General features: G+C 40.5%; 1 protein-coding gene across 8 annotated transcripts in view; it reads right to left on the bottom strand.

Moving 5' to 3' along the window:
• PSD3 (pleckstrin and Sec7 domain containing 3) overlaps positions 1 to 18,019 on the bottom strand; it is a 570,605-nt gene that overhangs the window by 45,140 nt on the left and 507,446 nt on the right. For all 8 annotated transcript variants that reach the window (XM_060001190.1, XM_060001192.1, XM_060001191.1 and 5 more), the window contains one exon: positions 1,084 to 1,241. In XM_060001190.1, coding sequence (XP_059857173.1) covers positions 1,084 to 1,241 — 158 coding nt within the window. The remainder of the gene's footprint in view (positions 1 to 1,083; positions 1,242 to 18,019) is intronic.

Consider the following 18,019-nt stretch of genomic DNA (forward strand, 5'->3'; position numbering starts at 1 on the left):
AGCCATCTCCCACACCAAAAACTCCTGTGTGACTTGGGTTTCCTTACAACTTCCTCCTCACCTGATGTCAGCAATCTCATGCCTTTGCAAGCTCAGCATCCCCAAATCACCAGAGTACCTGGTTCTTGTTCTCATTTCCTCTGCTAGTCTTGCACTGTTTTGATCAGCAAGCCTGGAGATACCTGTGTTTACTCTATTGATGTCGAATTTAATGCCAGTGCCTAATGCAGCCAGTTGGTAGTGCTGTGTTGAGAGTGATTCTGAAGTCAAGCTCAGGCTGTAAAAGGCATGCCATGAATAATTAACACTGCCTGCCACGGACACTGATGCTATGTGTGCTATTAAAATTCCTGTTCTAGAGGCTCAGTTCTAAACATCCAAAGTTTCTCACTTCATAAATCCAGAATTCTCCACGTGGAGTGTTCCATTTTTAATCTAAAGGCTGTCACAGACCCCTTATTAAAATGGCACTCCATCCCATTTCCTTGCCCACAATATGATTTTATATTTTCCTTCTAGTTTAATCACAAACTATTAGGGCTCAGAAGGAGAGAGAAGGGAGAGAGCAAAATGAAAATCTACACCTCTTGAACAGCCTCTGTGTGCCAGGCACTATGTGAGGCTCCTTACATGCTTCATGTCATTTGCTTCCACAAGAACCCTGAGAAATAAACATTATTAACATTATTATTATCATTATCTACACTAGCCACCAGCTGAGGTTCAAAGAGGTTAAATTTACATGATAGGACAAAGAGTTAGGAAACAGTAATCTGAATCCAGGTCTATTTTACTCACTGTGTGATAGAACTTGCATACTAACACCCTTGAGGGTATTACAGTCTAGAGGTGGTAAGTGGTTGACAAAGGGTCACAGGGCTACTTTGCAGCAAACAAAAAGCTTGCCCTAGGGTTTCTATTTCGTATTCTACTTTTCTTAGACAGTTGTCTCTCTACTGCAACCAGTTAATGACTTTGACTCCAACTCAAAAAGTTTCCCCTGCAGATCCCGATTCTATTTCTCGGTGTAAAGTGGTGCTCTGCAAACTAAATAACCAAACCAAACCAACCAGCGAAACCTACTGGGCTTGAAAAAGCAAGACCCTCCAATCAGCAGTTTTCAGTTTGAGCACATTGGGTTTCTTCTCGTAGTCCGTGGCCCGGGATGCCAGTGCGTGGTGCACACTCACAGCGTTTTTCAGGTCCTCTTCCGACAGGGCCTTTTCCGGCTTATATTCATCCTGTGGGCAGATACGAAGAAAGCAAAGACATGTTCAGACTTCATCTTCTCTTTTTAAAATCTAAGACTATAAGAAAAATTTTAGAGAATCCATGAAGGTGCATGAAAAAAGTGAAATGAATGGTGGGTAGAAACAACTCCTTGCTACTTCATAAATGTCATAAAAAATCCTGCTCTTTGAAAAGTATGCTCAGAATGAGAAAATACACATTTACCAAAGGGGCACTTTTGAAAAAGCTGGTATATAATAATTAAAGTAAAGAGCTAAGGAAGATCAAAGACAAAATATCTATCACACATGTTTTATAGTGATTTGAAATGAAGCTAGGTCTAATAGGGTGATTTGGTTTCAGGAGCTAAAGGACTTATGCAAAAGCCCCCAGGATGCATCAGCAGAACTGTACTGATGGTGAAAACCCATGCCACTGTGTTTGCCCAAAAGATACTACATTTTCCCAATACTTTCTTTTGAGGCAAGTATTATTAAAAGAAAAATGAACAGTAAAATAAAACAATTTCTCCAGCTGTTCTCTGAAAGAAAAGAGGAAAATCAGTTTAATCTTAAATCAGGAGAAAGCCTAGCTCTATTATCATAAATTTGGAAAATGGGTAAAATTACATAAAAAGGAGGGTGTCATGGATAGATGCAATTTTATCTTTGGGCATGATCCAGACACAATTCATAGAATTTATAAAGGTTCTTTTGTATGGCGTCCTTCCAAATGTAACTAAAAAAAAATCCCAACTAGTAGAAAAATAAGAATTTAAAACAAATGTGATATTATTATTACTATTTTATCTAGTAGTTTCCTTGGGTCCATAAGAATAAAAAAGGCCTGGAAACTAATGTCAATATAGTAGACATTACAAAGTGTTGTAGGAGATGTTTTTTAGTTTTTAGATGTTTAAGTTCCTCTCCCCGCTTCCCATATTTTATCAGACTTGATGCTAAATAAACTTGCACTTCTTCTGTAAAGAACACACACACACACACACACACACACACACACACACACACACACACACAAGTCCTCACCTTCTAATTAGTACTAAAAGCCTAAAGGAAAACGTTGTTTATTCTGTTATCGCAGTCTGGTTTTACAAATTTTCAAAATGATAATTACACTCTCCCATACCTCCTCCTCCCTTCCCCGTGGCCCCAGCACAAATCGAGCTCTTCAGAGGTCCTCTTGCCATAGATTCAAAGTGAGTCAGAAATAAACAGCAGCTGCTGATCCTTAGTGATCACTGTCAGTGACAGTGCTGAGACAAAGGTGGGAAAACCTAAGATACTCAGTAAATGCCAAGAGCAATATAAAAATTACACATTATACTAAATGATAAAATTACTACTTTAAGATTGCTACAGCTCAATTTTCTTAAGCCTCAGAGATTAGGAACTGCTGTCGACAACCAGAGAAGTATGAGGAATAAAGGAGAATTATTTTAAAATCTTAAAATAAATACAATATATTTACATGTATCTGTTCTACAATTCCCATTAATGCATAAAACTATAATCTAGCTATGTTTTGGGGTCTTGTCTTTTCTACATGGGATTTTTCTTAGTGATTTAGCATTCCAAAACTTCACAGATCTCCTTCCAGGGGAACTGTTATTAGAGCAGGAGTATCAGCTAGAGGCAGCATGACAACAAATTCCCCCTGGCCTCAGAATTAGACTGCAATAGAGCCCCGCATGGCTGGCCGTGAGCTCAGCTTACCCACTTAGCTCCAGATAGGAATCTGGGGTGGATGAATTATGGGGAATGGGGATAAGTGATCAGGGACAAAGCCTTCAGAGAGTTTATACACTAAGTCCATTTCCGTACATACTGATCTCTAACACACCTGATATTTGAGTTTGCACAGAGATCAGCCTAGAAATTTGTATGCACCGTTTTTTGATATTCCAGGTCCATAATTTGGGTTTTTATCCTAATTCTTTCTCACTAGTTTCTTTTGGTTAATCTTTTGTTGTTTGAATTTAAAACGATTAGTTTTTTATTTTTCATATTTCTTCTTTAATTAAGAATTTAAGACTATAATTTTTCCTCTGAGTACAGGATACACATAGCTTGGGAATGAAGAGTATTTTTTCGTTGTTCTCTAGATGATTTGTAGTTTTATTTTTTTCTCTCTTCTTCAATCTTAGTCATGTCAAAGAATGTTTCTCAAATTTAAAGCACCTAAAGTTTTTAGTTATTTATCATTATATATTTCCAATTTTATTGGTTTGTGACCAGAGAATGTGGTCTGTAAAATGTATTTTATTTACTTAAAATTCGCTAAGGTTAATTTCTCAAGGTTTTCCAACAACTTGTTTAGTTTTTGTTATTGTTCCATGGACATAAAAAAAAAGTTATTCTCTGGGCTTCCCTGGTGGCACACTGGTTGAGAGTCCGCCTGCCGATGCAGGGGACACGGGTTTGTGCCCCGGTCTGGGAAGATCCCACATGCCGCGGAGCGGCTACATCCCTGAGCCATGGCCGCTGAGCCTGCGCGTCCGGAGCCTGTGCTCCGCGACGGGAGAGGCCACAACAGTGAGAGGCCCGTGTACCGCAAAAAAAAAAAAAAAAAAAAAAAAAAAGTTATTCTCTGAGGGATGAGTGTGTATTTATATTCAAGTTTATTGATTCAGTTCCTCTATGTTCTTACAGTATTTTTCTACCATGTTCTGTGTGCTATTTATTATTTTAAAATGTTCTTCTTTATCCACGTTAGTGCTTACTTACATAAGATGGAAACTTAAAAGGCTCTCTTCTCCCACCAAATGCTCTATTTCTCTGTATCAACAAGACTTTTAAAATAGTTTCACTTCCCTCCCTACCCTTCCCATTAATCCTAAATTTTGATAAAAGTTTAGTATGTTTTATTCTGCAATCTTATTAAAATTATCTTGTATTATGTATTTTCTGTTTCAAGAAATCCTATCTTGCACTTACATTACATATTCCCTGAATCTCTCCTTATTCTTTTAGATTTAATTGTGTCCATGTTTCATTGCTCACCTACTTTCTATCTTTTCTCCATCTTGAGGTCTCTTTTCTCATCCCTTTGTTATTCTCTCTTCTTGCAAGTACTTTTCTCAGGTGGGTGATGTCCTCCAGTCCTTACTTTCAAGTGTCTCTTGCTTTCTTTCTCAGGTGGAGAACTGGGTATGGAGCTTTGGGCTGCAGTCTTTTTCCACTCAGTACTCTGCAGATGCTATTCTGTCTTCTAGCTTCCAGTTTTACTAAAGTCCAAAACCAGTCTGATTCTCTTTTGCTTTTCTTATATTTTCTGTCAGGAATCTCATAGGGTTTTATTTTTATCCTTAGAATTTAGGAATTTTTGCTCAGCCATGCCCTAACATTCTCATCTATCTGATCTGGAACTAAAAAAATCCCACCCTAGTTCTCCTTATATGATCACTCACTTGCACTGCTGACAGCTGCTAAAGACAACCAACCCAGCTATGCAGATGTGTGCCACCCAGACGTATGGTCTCCAGCTATGGCTGCACCCAGTGCCGACCGACAATGCTTTTACTCCTCTACGATAACCCCTCTGGTCCATTCTGCCAAACGTCCACCATTCTCTTCAACACTCCTATCCCACGACAAAGATGGTTAAGAGCACAGGTGCCTGGGGTTAGACCCATCTCTTCAAATGTCTAGCTCTATTATGGTACTTAACATTTCCATGACCAGAGGCAAGTTATTTAAACTCATTAAACTTCATTTTCTTTGCCTGAGGAGTAGTGATAATACTTTCCTCATACAGCTGTCGGATGAAATTCAATGAGATACTATTTTTCTAAAACTCTAAATAATGCTCACAGCAGACAGTGAGCACTTAGATGTTAGCTGATATAATCCCTAATAATAATTTTTAGTAGCATATAGCTTGAACTTGTATTTTATAAGGTCAAGCTTGTAAATTTCAAACTTTCTGCTTACATGCCCTGTAAACGCGTATTTTGTGACCACCTTTATCCTCTTTCCTCCTTACACAGAGGAGTCCTGCTCAAGGCTAATCCTGTACTCCAGGATCAACCTCCACCAACCCTTCCTAGGATCTTATTGCGTTGGTTATTATCCTTCCACTATATTTTAAATCATTCGTTATCTACAGGCTTCTTCCCCACAGCCTATAAATACCCTCAAGGTCTCTCTATTATTTGTAAGATAACAGTCCCTCCTGAATATTGCTTTCTGCTAGCTGTCACCTCTAGCTGTCACCTCTCTTTTTCCTTTATATAAAATGAGTGAGGAGTCCACATTAACTACTTTTATACATTAATTTCCAGTTTACCCTTTAACCCACTGGAACCTGGAGTCCATTTCTACACTTCATTGAAACTGCTCTGGCAAAGGTCAGCAATGACCTCCTAACTGCAAAATTTAATAGATTCTTTTAAGTTTTCGTCTTATAGCACTAAAGGAAGTCAACAATACTCTTGAAATTCTTCCATGGCTTCTCCTTACAATTCTCTCCTGGTTTCTCCCCTATACTCTGACCATGACTCTGCTGTCTCTTCTTTAGCCTGTTTGTCAGCTGTCAGTTCTGCCACTGGCCTTCATTCTTTCTCATCCCATAAATGCGTCTTGGGATGATTACGACTACAGTTGACGCTTGAACAACGCATGGGTTGGGGCAAGTGAAGATCCACATATAACTTATAGTCTGCCTTCCATTTATGAAGTTCCTCCCTAACCTCTGTTCCTCTGTATCCACAGTTCTCCGTGAGTGAATTCAACCTCCTATGAATCATGTAGTATGTAGTGCATTACTATTGAAGAATCTGCTGACAAAGTGAACCTGTGCAGCTCAAATTTGTGTTGTTCAAGGGTCAAATCTACTCTTATCAGTTGAAGTCCCACCTATATCATGATGCCTAACAAACTGCTGCAGATGAATAAGAAACCCAAGACCAATCCTTAGCTATTAATATTGGATGACTTAGACCTTTGGAGCAACTACACATATTCTTGGAGCATATTCTCTCTGCTGTTATTTTCCTTTAAAACCAAGCTTAAAGGATGACATTCTTAGACCTCTCTAAAAGTGCGAAGAATTTTAAAATGCAACATTTATTATAGCTCTAAGTAAAAGTGAACAGTAATTATCAACTTGGAAGAATTGCACCATGGTTTCTGAAGAGGACTCTAAGACAGTTTCCTAAACTCTTAAGGTACCTAATATTGGAAGGAAAATACTGCATAGGCCAAAAATGGACGATAAGATCTATTTAATTAGGATAAAACCAAAGTCTAGGAATTTCAAGTCTAACATGGGCTTCCACTCTTTTAGTTGATAGTAATATTATTTTACCATTAAAACAAAAAGGCAAAATATAAACCATACATGTTTGGCATTCTGAATTCCTACTAGAAAATGTAGCTCCAAGTCCATTAAAAAAATGAGCAAAACTCAGCGTAGATTGGAAAAATTAGAGTTGACAATTGAATAAAAAGAAAAGACTTTATCCTATGGAGTTCATTCTGACATCTTTATTTTTCACTACTTAAAATTGAAGATGGTTTAAATGACGGTATTGGGAAGGAGGAAATAAGGGATAAATTATTGTAATCAAACCATTTCAAACCTAAGACTCTTGGCTGTGCAAACTAAATGAGAAAAGAGAGGAAGGTAAATTCAATCAAGAAATTCTGTAAGAAAAGAAAATGCTCTATGACACCTAATTACTATCTATTTTCTCAAATGAAGGGTGAAAATGATGCCTAAAAACATGTTACTCTCCTCTGTGTTCACTGCAATCTATGTCTTTTTATCTAGGATGATTCATTAGAGCACTCTACCACCCTAATAAGCACCAAGAATTTGATTTCACAATATGCTATTTATTTTAAATTCATTTAAAGCATGAAATGAAAAACTTTCCTCTTTTTCTTAAGAAGCTTGTTAATTAAATGTCTTGTGAAGTTGGATCATAACACACAGATCATCTACATATGTACAAATAATTGGTTGGCATCAAGTCTGAAAATCTGTACCCTCAGGTGAATATAAAGTCCAATTTGGAAAGTGACCAAATCTAAACTGAAATTCATCAATGTCAATTAAAAAATGCTCAGATTCCAGTTTTCAAAGTATAAGGCACAATTGCTATACCTAATTAAAACAATTTAAAACAAAGCTGAAATAGTCTTGATTTCCACTGAGCGAATATAGATGGGAAAACTGAGGACAGCCTTGAGAGGCTATGAGGATTTAATAAAAATGTCAGTAATTAAAATAAACTGGATCTTAAACTGTCCATTAATTCTTGATTTTAAAAAAGGCATTAAAAGCATTTTTCATAATTTGATGACTATCTTTTTTAAAAATTCTGAGTATTTCTGGTTAGGTATCTTTCTAAAAATTATTCAGCTTCATTTTTCTTTTACCAGGGAGCTCAGAGTGTGCTGTATTCCCATAAATCTGGGAACAAGACATAATAGGAAATCCAATGGAGGCATGTTTTAGCCCATCACTCACATAATCAGATATTTGAAAATCACTTATTCACAGAATGTTAAAGCTGAAAGGAGCCTAAAGGATCATTTCAACTAATTTTCTCATGTTAGCTAAACAATTTTAAAGTCAGAAAAATATGTCTTATATTTCTGTAAGGAGAATTAAGAAAGAATAAGCCAGTTAAAGTCAAAGGATTATGTTTGTTTATATTAGTTTGTTCGGTTACGGTGGACATGGTGCCGCTTCCATGTTGCGATGATGGGCCACATGGGCGGGTAGCGGAGGACTTTCCTTGTTAGCACGGGAACCCGTCATGGTCCACATACAGAGGGAGCACTTACGGACACAGTAGGACTTGAAGGACTTGAAATGCTTTCTCAGTCAGGCCTCAGACTTCAGTGAGACACAGGACATTTTCTAGGACAAATCTGGTGAGTGAACCAGGAAGCTAGGATCTATCTTTTTAATGATTACACAGCTGAACTGGAAGAGAATTAGGGCAGACAGACAACCATCAGTAGCCCTTAGAAAAAGACTATAGGATTCTATGGCTCAGTATCTGAAGAAACGTAAGAGCTCTTAACATTTTTAAGCAGAAAAAAACATCTTATCACCCTTGCATACTTCTTCCATATTTCTAACTAACATAATGATCAGGGTTTTGATTGATAGGAGGCTATTCCTGCTTTCCTCTCAGTTCCAGGCTCACTAACGTTCTGTTAAAGCTGCACTTGGCACTGTCTGGACCACTTGAAGTGTCTGCCCAGCACTCACCCACCACCACTCAGTTCAGAGCCCTGGAGACCAAGTTAGTATCTAATTCATATGTTTCCTGCTACGACTTTCACATGATTGGTATGGGTATAATATTTACTGCAAGGAAGGGAGAGAGAGAGGGAGACAGAGAGGGAGAGAAAGGCACTGCCTAGGGACCCAAGTAGCAAACAGGAAAAGAGGTTTGAGTTCTGGACCTATCTTACCCTCGAATTACTTAGAAGAAGCCACAAAACACTGCAGCGTCTCTTCATGTGGGAACAAAACAACTCATAGGAATAAACTACTTTCTGTTTGCTAGACCCCTGAATGAGAATTGTGTTTTGTTGTTGTTGGTTTTTTTTTTTTTTTTTTGCGGTACGCGGGCCTTTCACTGTCGTGGCCTCTCCCGTCGCGGAGCACAGGCTCCGGACGCGCAGGCTCAGCGGCCATGGCTCACGGGCCCAGCCGCTCCGCGGCATGTGGGATCCTCCCGGGCCGGGGCACGAACCCATGTCCCCTGCATTGGCAGGTGGACTCTCAACCAATGCGCCACCAGGGAAGCCCGAGAATTGTGTTTTTAAACAGAAACCTTCAGAGCACAGCCTATGGGTCTTAAAATCCAGAGACCACGTGTTTCCAGCTGCAACGTTATTTTCATGAATTGATAGTCTTAAAAAATTATGCTTATGTCCTAAATATACCTTGTATAATGGCTACATCGCTCTGCTGAACTGGGTCATTCATTTAACTTATAACTAATGAAAACTTTGATATGATCATTATTCTCCTAAGGCTTCAAAACCTAGTTAACTTTTGTTTTCTGCACTTTCCATTGTTTCGGAGAATGAGAGAGGGTCCACATGGTCTCTTCAGTGTGTGAGAGGACACAGAGCCAGCAGTTTCACAAAAGGAAATACAAATGCCCTGAGCACACAGGGAAGCTTTTTGCTATCAGGGGCCCAGGCCAGGATCAGCCAGCTCCTGGCACTTGGTATTTGACACATCAGCCCAGGCTGCCATCATCACAGTCTGGAAGGCCTGGTCTTCAGTACTTCCTTCTGCCTGGTCCAGGCTCACTCTATTGTTGCCACCTATACTTCAAACACTGCAACAAACAAACAAACAACTCCCCTTCCAATCCAAAAACCTTATAGGCAGGTGGAACAAATCTCAGTAATCGAAGGAAAGAATGGAAGATTTTGCATCGAGGACATAGAGTTCCCAGTATACTATGACAGGAAACTAAATTTTTAGCTAACAAACATTTGAAAGACATGGTAAAGGCAAATAAATTCAGGTCTGAATACCTATTTTCTAGACTCTAGAGATAAAAGACATTAGAACATTATCCAGAGCCTGGCGTGGAGAATACGATCATCAAGTAATTCACGGCCATGCACTAACCAGCCACCCGCACCCATCTCTCTTAACCATTCCATCGATCACCTGACAATTTATTTTAAGGATAACATAGTTAACTTTTGTTACAACCAGACCTGTAACAAAAATACCATCATAAAGCTTACCAAAAAATATTTTCAAGAAAAAGGCAGAGACTAGCAGTGTCAGACACAAAGCCCTTGACTGAAACCGACAGAGAATTTCTGAAGCTGTGTGACAGCAAAGGCTTATCTCAGCATTTGCCAGCAGATGACTCACTCTCGGTTAACAAAAGGATATAAAGCTGATATCTGAATGTCGACAATGATGGATCTTCACCACCAAAAATTTAATCATTTTATCATCAATCCATAGCAATTTCAAAATTTCAAAGCATATATAAACTGTGTTATATTGAAATGATATTAGACTCCTCTGCCACAAAGGCTTTATATTCCAATAATAATAATTAACTCTCCATCAGGTAATATATTTCCCAAGCCTGGGCTCAGGGGCACTGCAAGTACTGGAACCAAACAAGGACAGGAGTGCTTTCCTGCCCCGCTGGAAAACAGAGCCACTCACTCCACCGCAGGTGCCTCTCAGTGCCCTGCCCAAGAGAGTTCTCAGAGACTGCAGCCCACTACCCGCACAGCGGTATTCCCTTTTCACTGATGCTTTCCCAGCTCACCCATATCCTTGGTTTATATCATGTCACTAGCCATTCACTGCCTAAGACTTGTCTCTCACCCACCACCGTAAGCCCAAGCTCTTTTTGGGGATAGAGACCAAGTTTATTCCTCCCAAGATGACATTTTGTAAATGGTTCTGACATTACTATTGCAATTCTCTATGGATTTCCTTTCTGCTTGAAAGTTAGAGGCAAATGTGATTAAGTGACATTAAGTGAGGGGGCCAGAAAAGGAAATGAGGTGGTCATGAGGAAGGCTGTGTATAACCTGGAGAAGCAAAACAAGAGCTCAGGATAATATCAGAAACTGTCCAAGGGATGGAAAGAGAGAAAAGGACTTATTTTACTTGAGAGAGAAATCAATAACAGGAAAGAAAAGAGGTTCAGTAGAAATGAGATAGACACGGGGGATCCATTCTTTGCAAAAGTCACAGGAAGGGGGATATCAGGCAGGGGGTGGGGGAATGATCAGCGTGGAGCCTCCTGAAAGCAGCTGTCTGTACACTCTGCCTGTGTCTTCAACTCATTCTATCTGGCTTCCATGCCCACCACTCCACTGGAGCTGCTTTATCAATAATTTCCTGGTTGCTGAATTCCAGTGTGACTTTCCAACTCCTATCTTACTTGACCTCTTTACAACATGGAACATTTCTGCCACCTCTTGAAGTCTGTAGCAGCTCCCCCCCGCCGGCCCCCATTGTCCCCCTGGGTCTGGTCACACTGCATTCCTCACAGGGCACATATGAAATGTCTGTGTCCCACTTGTCCTACCCTGCGTCTTCTCCTCAATCTACAGCCTCTGAGTGACATCATCTACTCTCATGTTTTTTTGATGACTCTCCAGGCTCCCTTTTCAGCTCCGGATCTGAATATCTATAATTGTTTGTTGGACATGCCCATTTATTATTCCACAGACACCTTGAATTCAACACCACAAACTGAACTGTCCAGTCAGACTGTGTTTCCCCCTTCCTGTGACCCCTACCATCGTCAAGCTAGTCTGGTCTCTCTGTCTCTGACTGACACCACCCCCAATCCATACTCCATCCTATCGCCAGACTGATCTTTCTAAAATATAAATCTGATTATGTCACATCCCGTTAAAAATGCTTGACAGTCCCACACTGCTCTCAGAGCTCAACTCCTAAGCCTGGTTTTCTGGGCTCTGCAGTCTGGTCTGGACACCCTTTATGCTCCGCTGAGCCCACAGCTCCCTGGATGTGCTATGGTCTCTCACAGCTGGGCATCCATACATGTTCCTCCCTGTCTAAATCCGCCATGTGACTTCCATTTGCCTTTTAAGTGTAGGTGTAGACATCACTTCCTTCATGAATTCTTCCATGATCTTCTCTGCTCTTCCTGAGGCTCAGCTAACTGTCCTTCCAAAGTGTTTCCAGAGCACACTTCCCTCTTGGTAGCACATACTAAATGGCATTGAAATGGCTTTTTATTTGTTGATCTCTTCAGACAGAGCATATGCTCCTTTAGGGACTATATTTTGCCTCGGTCAGATCTGCAGTGCACAGCATTCTGAAAAACTGCCAGAGTCCTAACCTAATAGGTACATTCAGATAGATAATGATTTGCTTCCCATGATGGTCCTCTGTGTCAGGATGGTAGTTTGTTAACCTAAGTTCAGCTGATAATAGATGCTGGGGTTACTTTTAAGTGCCAATCTGGGAATCATGAAATGATTGAAATGTTGACATTTCCTTTACCACGTTTTCTGGGAACAATAAGGAAGAATATCTGAAAGTGTGTCTGGATTAGAAAATCTTAAAAGGTTAGTTACACTAATTATGGAAGGTGATTAGAGACAGCCCCATATTCCAATAGAGGAGAGGCTGCAGTCAGGAGACTGCTACCTGAGACAGGTTAACCATCAGTCCTGACCAAAGCAGGAAGCTACCTGTAGGAAAGAAGCTATTGCATACTTGCTTCATATTAGACAAAAGCTAATTGAATCTGGTTGAGGTGGTAAAAGAAACATTTCTCCAAAATCACTTGTTTTAAACTTCTAGTATTTAAGAAAGTCATAAAATAGAGCTTTAGTGTTTATACAAGAATGGTTTAATGGAAAAAATACTAGCATGGCTCCTACCACCCTTCACAATCCTGAGGAGGTTAACCAACCTCTGAGCCTCAGCTTCTTAATTTAAAAAATGGGAACTATATCCTCCTATGAAGTTGTGGAGCTCAAATATAAAAAGTATCCTAAAAACTATATCACACTAACAAACCCATGTTATTTCTGGCTGAATGATCACTCAAGTAAGTTGGCTCAATAAGTCTGCCAGCCCCTTCCTAACTTTGTGAGGTGGGATGCTCTGATCTGGGATGATGATTCTCTTAGATATTAGATACAAAGCAATGCCCTGTAAGGATATGTGTGTGTGTGTGTGTGTGTGTGTGTGTTCAGCAGGCATGCAGCAGAGAGGGTTGTAAGCACACAGGTAGGGTTATGAACTTTAGAGGCATGAGATCTTTATTATCTCTTCAGTTTCCTAGAGCAGTCACTGAAAAGCTTTGTGTTAAGCCTCTCTGTGCCTGGGACGAGAAGAGGGAGAAGCCTGGGTGAGTGGGGACTAAGAGGACTTGGAGCACCTGCCCGGTGTAGGTTCAGCCGTGCCTGGTTTTCTTTTTGGTGACTGTATTTTTCTGGAGGTGGTGGTGGTTTTTACTATAATTCTTCACTCTTCACTCTTAATGAGGAAATACTAATTGGGTAAAAATCATTTGTCTATTTCATAATTGAGAAATCTTGATGAAAATTTTAAGTAATTGATGAGCAACTGATCATGGAATGAGACACCAAACAGACTGTTACTCCAATGGCAGAGGGGTTTTGAGATGTGTGTGGCGTGTATGTGTTTAGAGTGAAGGGAGGGTGAGTTCCCAGCCATTACGGTATCTTTAGAAGACTGACTGGATTCCTTTAATCAGGGGAGCAGAGGTCCTGCTCCCTTCTGTCTCAGGGCAACACCGTCTCCCTCTTTTAGAAGCCAAGTTCTGGCAGCCACGATGGGTGTGGAGCAGACATGCAGCACCTGCCCGCCTGAGGAGAACAAGGGATGCAGGAGGGAGGAATCCTGGCAGCCTCTGGACAGGAATCTTCTATGCTGAGAAATTGACATGGGGTGGAAAGGCGTCAAAATCAGGATGGCGGCAGAAAGCCTGTGTGCTAGCCGGACCCGTAAGAACACGCTTGGTCCTATTATCTTTGCACCTCGGACCTGGCACAACCCCGATCCTGACCCCTGGCTGAGCAAGTCCCTGCCAGTCTGAATCAAACCTGTCTCGGGCTAGAGGAAAAGTGTGCCCTTTCTCCTTACCCATCATCCAAACAACAAAGAGTGGCAGGAGTTAAGGAGAGGAAGGGGTGACTACTGTTTTCTCTGCTTTGAATCCCAGCAGGTTGCACGGCATTCTCAGGGCACAGAGGAAAGAGCAACACGCCCCTCCCGGGAGCACCACCAGCCAGCAGGTCCTGTGAGAGTGACTGCCCAGCGCTCGGGATGATGCTGTCTAAATCCTTTGGGGACCTGGGTGTCAGTGGGAGCAGCACCCAACTCACACTCAAAGGGTTTGAAATTCTTCTGGGGAAGAAAACTGCTTCTTTGGTGAAGTGGACAGTTTATGACATTGTGACACCATTTTTTTCATTTTCATGATACACTAGCACTTGAAACATAATTTTTCATCATGTTTCTACTGCTGGCTATCCTCCGTCCATCCTGTACTCCAAATGGAAAAAACTGTTTTGCCATTCTCTGAACACGCCAATTCCCTTAAATCTGTTATTTCCCCCTCTCTGGTTAAAATGCTTTTTATTACCTTGCCTGCCTGGCAAATGTCTGGTCACCCTTCAGGTATCAGTTCAAGGCATGTTAATTCCTTAGGTAGGCATTCTCTGACCTTTGCAAGTATGACTAGGGCCTACTCTGTAAGACTTTGCATCCCTCCTTTAGTTTATACCACCGTCTGGGGAAGGTTCAATGTACCTGTTTCCCCTCTTGCTTTGTGGGCTCCATGTGGCAGAGACTGTGTCTTAGTCATCATTGGAAGCCCAGCATTTAGCAGAGTCCTTGACGTGATAAGCTCTAAATGGCTATGTGAAGACATAATCCCCAAATTGTATAAACCCCAAATCACCCTGCAGTCATATAACTTACTTTTGGTGTAGCATCTGCCATCATGTGCTGGGAAATCAGGACTCCGGCAAGGTTAAGGATTAGCCAGCAATGGGACATTAGAGCCCTTTGTAGGATACATGCTGTATCAGTACTGAGCCTCTGATATACACTACAATCCAGAGGTAATTTAAAGGGGAAGATGTCTAAGAACCGATGCCTGCCGATTCTGGTAGGCAGCTCAGTATCCCAGAGGTCCCCTTACAGCAGTGGATATCAGACAGTGCCCCGTTAACCTTACAGTCCTTGGCATTTTCAGATGTAGGGGCCCATAGGGTCTTCATGTTTTTATTGCCTCTCTGCCTTTTTGTTTTCTTAATTTTACAAATCAGGAAGAACCTAATTAAAACACCAGGGTAGACATAGCCACAGAAGAACCTGGCCTGGTATGACGAAGCTTCTGCTGATTGATGAGCTAGTCTCTAGGATCTGTGCAAAGTTCTGGGAATAGATATTGGCTGACTGCTATGTTGAGATTTTAATCACTTGTCACATTTTTTCCAGCCCCTCCTTTTTCTTTTCTTTTAAAGAGCACTAACAACAATAACAAGGGAGGAGAGCCTGGATACAAAACCCGGCTGCCCCTGCTCAGCCTTACTCTCCATCTCAGTATGAAACAGCAAACTGAGAGATAACCCACAGCTCTACCTGCACTGTCCTAAACAAATGTATCATTTCCTTGTGTCCCATTTTTCACTTTACAAAAGGAATCTCATCCAATTTTCCCTAAGGGCACATGGGCCACACTCCAGAGGTACCATAAATATGGAGGTGCAATCTAATTTTGTAGCTCTAATCCAAACTGATGTTGACACTTCAGAATTTACAAAGTCATTCCCTTGTCAACATTTACCCCATTCTCTTTTGTATCTGGATGAGTCAAATTCAATCCAATTCACTTATCTGAGGGAGAGGACAATGAGAAAGGAAAAGCAGTTGACTTGGAAACAGCATTTCTCTTTGCATCACCTCTGTCAAATGTTGAATGCAAGAGTGTTTTTCTCCCTTCCCAGGCTTACCCTGGGGTGGAGTGGGTGGAAATCCTGTGACTAGGTATTCAATGAAATGATTTTGCCAAAGACAACCATGTCCCTCATAGAGATTTTAGGGAAAATGAAAAAGTAAGCCAAGAGAATAGGATTTATGCTGGGGAAACAGCTGTGATATGTGAAGTCTAATTTCAAAGGGCTGCTCCCTGCAGAGACAAATCTAGCTGAAAGGACAAATGTAGGCCCAGCATGAATACAACATGGTGCTTTGGCAGAGGCCAAAGCAGTTGACTTATAAATTAGAAGCTGTGCTGGCTCTGTAGGGAAATAAAGATAATACAAGATATCTGGCCACCGAAGAAAATGGATGATCTCCTAACATCAACAACAGTCTCCATTTCTCCAGTTGTTTGATCCTTCTAAGTAATGTGTAAATTTTAGAAGGATGCCACAGATCATTTTCTTTATAATCTTTGGGTTTCAGCTATCTCCATACATCTCTCTGCAAAGGTAATTTAGCCACAAAAAGAGCTCTAGTCCAAGGTGAAGCATCCCATACTCTAACATTCCTTACCTAATCTATTCCAAAAGGAAGAAAACAAAAGGCTTTGTTAACATTAGATATAGTTCTCAATCTAGACATTGGAAAAAAGTGCCAATAAAGAAATAGAACGAAAGAGAATTATAATAGTGCTCCTTTTAAAGCTGCTCCGGCAGTATGTAAAATGTTGACATACGATAGTCAAGGTCCTTTTAAATATTGATCTGGGTGACTCTTAAGGAAGGGTGGTTTTAAAAAAGAATAATTCTTTCAATTTTATTACATAGGGCATTATTATAACATTTTGAAATGTTTAAAATAAAAATAAATCAAATATGTTCTTCCTCAATAATTATATTTCCATTCCAAAGCAGTTTATTATCTCAGTAGTGCAAGTGTGGACGCCATCACACAGGGGCTGCCATCTGATTCAGTATTGTTGATGTTATTTCAAATGTACTTTCTTCCCCAGAGAAACACAAGTGTGGAAAGGCAGCGTTGGAATGTGTAAAGTGTGTAAGGGCATGCGTTTGTACACTGAAAACAAAAAGCCCAAAATGAATGAGACCTTGATTCTTTAAATATGCAAATATTAGTAATTAGTGTGGCGAGGAAAGGCTGTGGTGAGACAGGTATTGTTAGAAACTGCTGTAGTGGGTGAAAGTTGGTTCAGTCTTCCCAGAAGTAATTAAGTAATAGGTCTCAATAATTTTAAACAGTTCCTACTCTGTCCCTGTGACCCATGATACTTCCAGAAATCTACCTTTAAGAAATAAACAGACATGTGCACAATATACCATTATTTATAACTGTAAAAAACTGAAATGAGGGTACGTCTGAAAATGGGAAAAGATTAAATTATGATAAATCTATTTAATGGAAAATATTGTAAGCAATTAAAATTGAATGTTTTTGTAAACCCTATTAAAAGGAAAAATTAAAACCATATGACTTATCATTTCACAGTCACCAGATACTAGACTGACCAAAAAATATACTTCTGAAGAATTTTTAATTTAAAAATGTTTATGATAATAAATAGAGTAAAAGAAAAGGAAATCATTGTCCAAGCAAATTTCAGAATCTTTTCCTAGGCGTGACGTGAGCAAGATGGCAGAACAGGAAGTCTCAGTTCTTGTTCCTACACAGGAACACCCATTTAACAAGGCTACACGGATTAAAATACCTTTACAAGAATGCCAGAATGCAGTCAAGAGCTAGCAGGACTCCAACTGAACAGAAGGCAAGAACAGTTTCACTGAAATAGATAAGATGGGTATGAGAAGAGCAACTTCACTTTAACCATGCCAGGCCCTCCCTGTGCGGGAGGGGAATGTGAAGTTTTGTAATGTAATGTCAGTGCGGGGAATGTGAAGAGTGGAGCATGCTTCCAACATCCTGGCTTTTTGCAAAGTTGCCTGAGGAATGGGTTTCTGTCTTGCTTCACTCAGACCTCAGAGTGAATCAACATAGATTGGATGCCTGGAGGCTGCTGAGACCAAGGAAAAAGGTGGGTGGCTTGCTGCAGCTGGCAGGGCTTGTCAAGATTGGGAGAAAGGTACACAACTTAAGTCTTCTCTCTTGGAGGGACAAAGAGGAGTGAAGTATGCATCTCACATTCTGGCTCATCAGAGGGCTGCCCAAGGGAAATGCTATCAGTCTCGCCTGACCTGGGGTATTGATGGGGAGCTGGCATACTCTGGATGCCTAGCTGCCACTCAGAATAAGGGAGAGCCGGGTGGCTTGCTGCTGTAGAACCAGAAAACTTGCA

The sequence above is a fragment of the Delphinus delphis genome, chromosome 21 (genome assembly GCF_949987515.2).
Source record: "Delphinus delphis chromosome 21, mDelDel1.2, whole genome shotgun sequence".
In the NCBI taxonomy this organism is placed as follows: domain Eukaryota; kingdom Metazoa; phylum Chordata; class Mammalia; order Artiodactyla; family Delphinidae; genus Delphinus; species Delphinus delphis.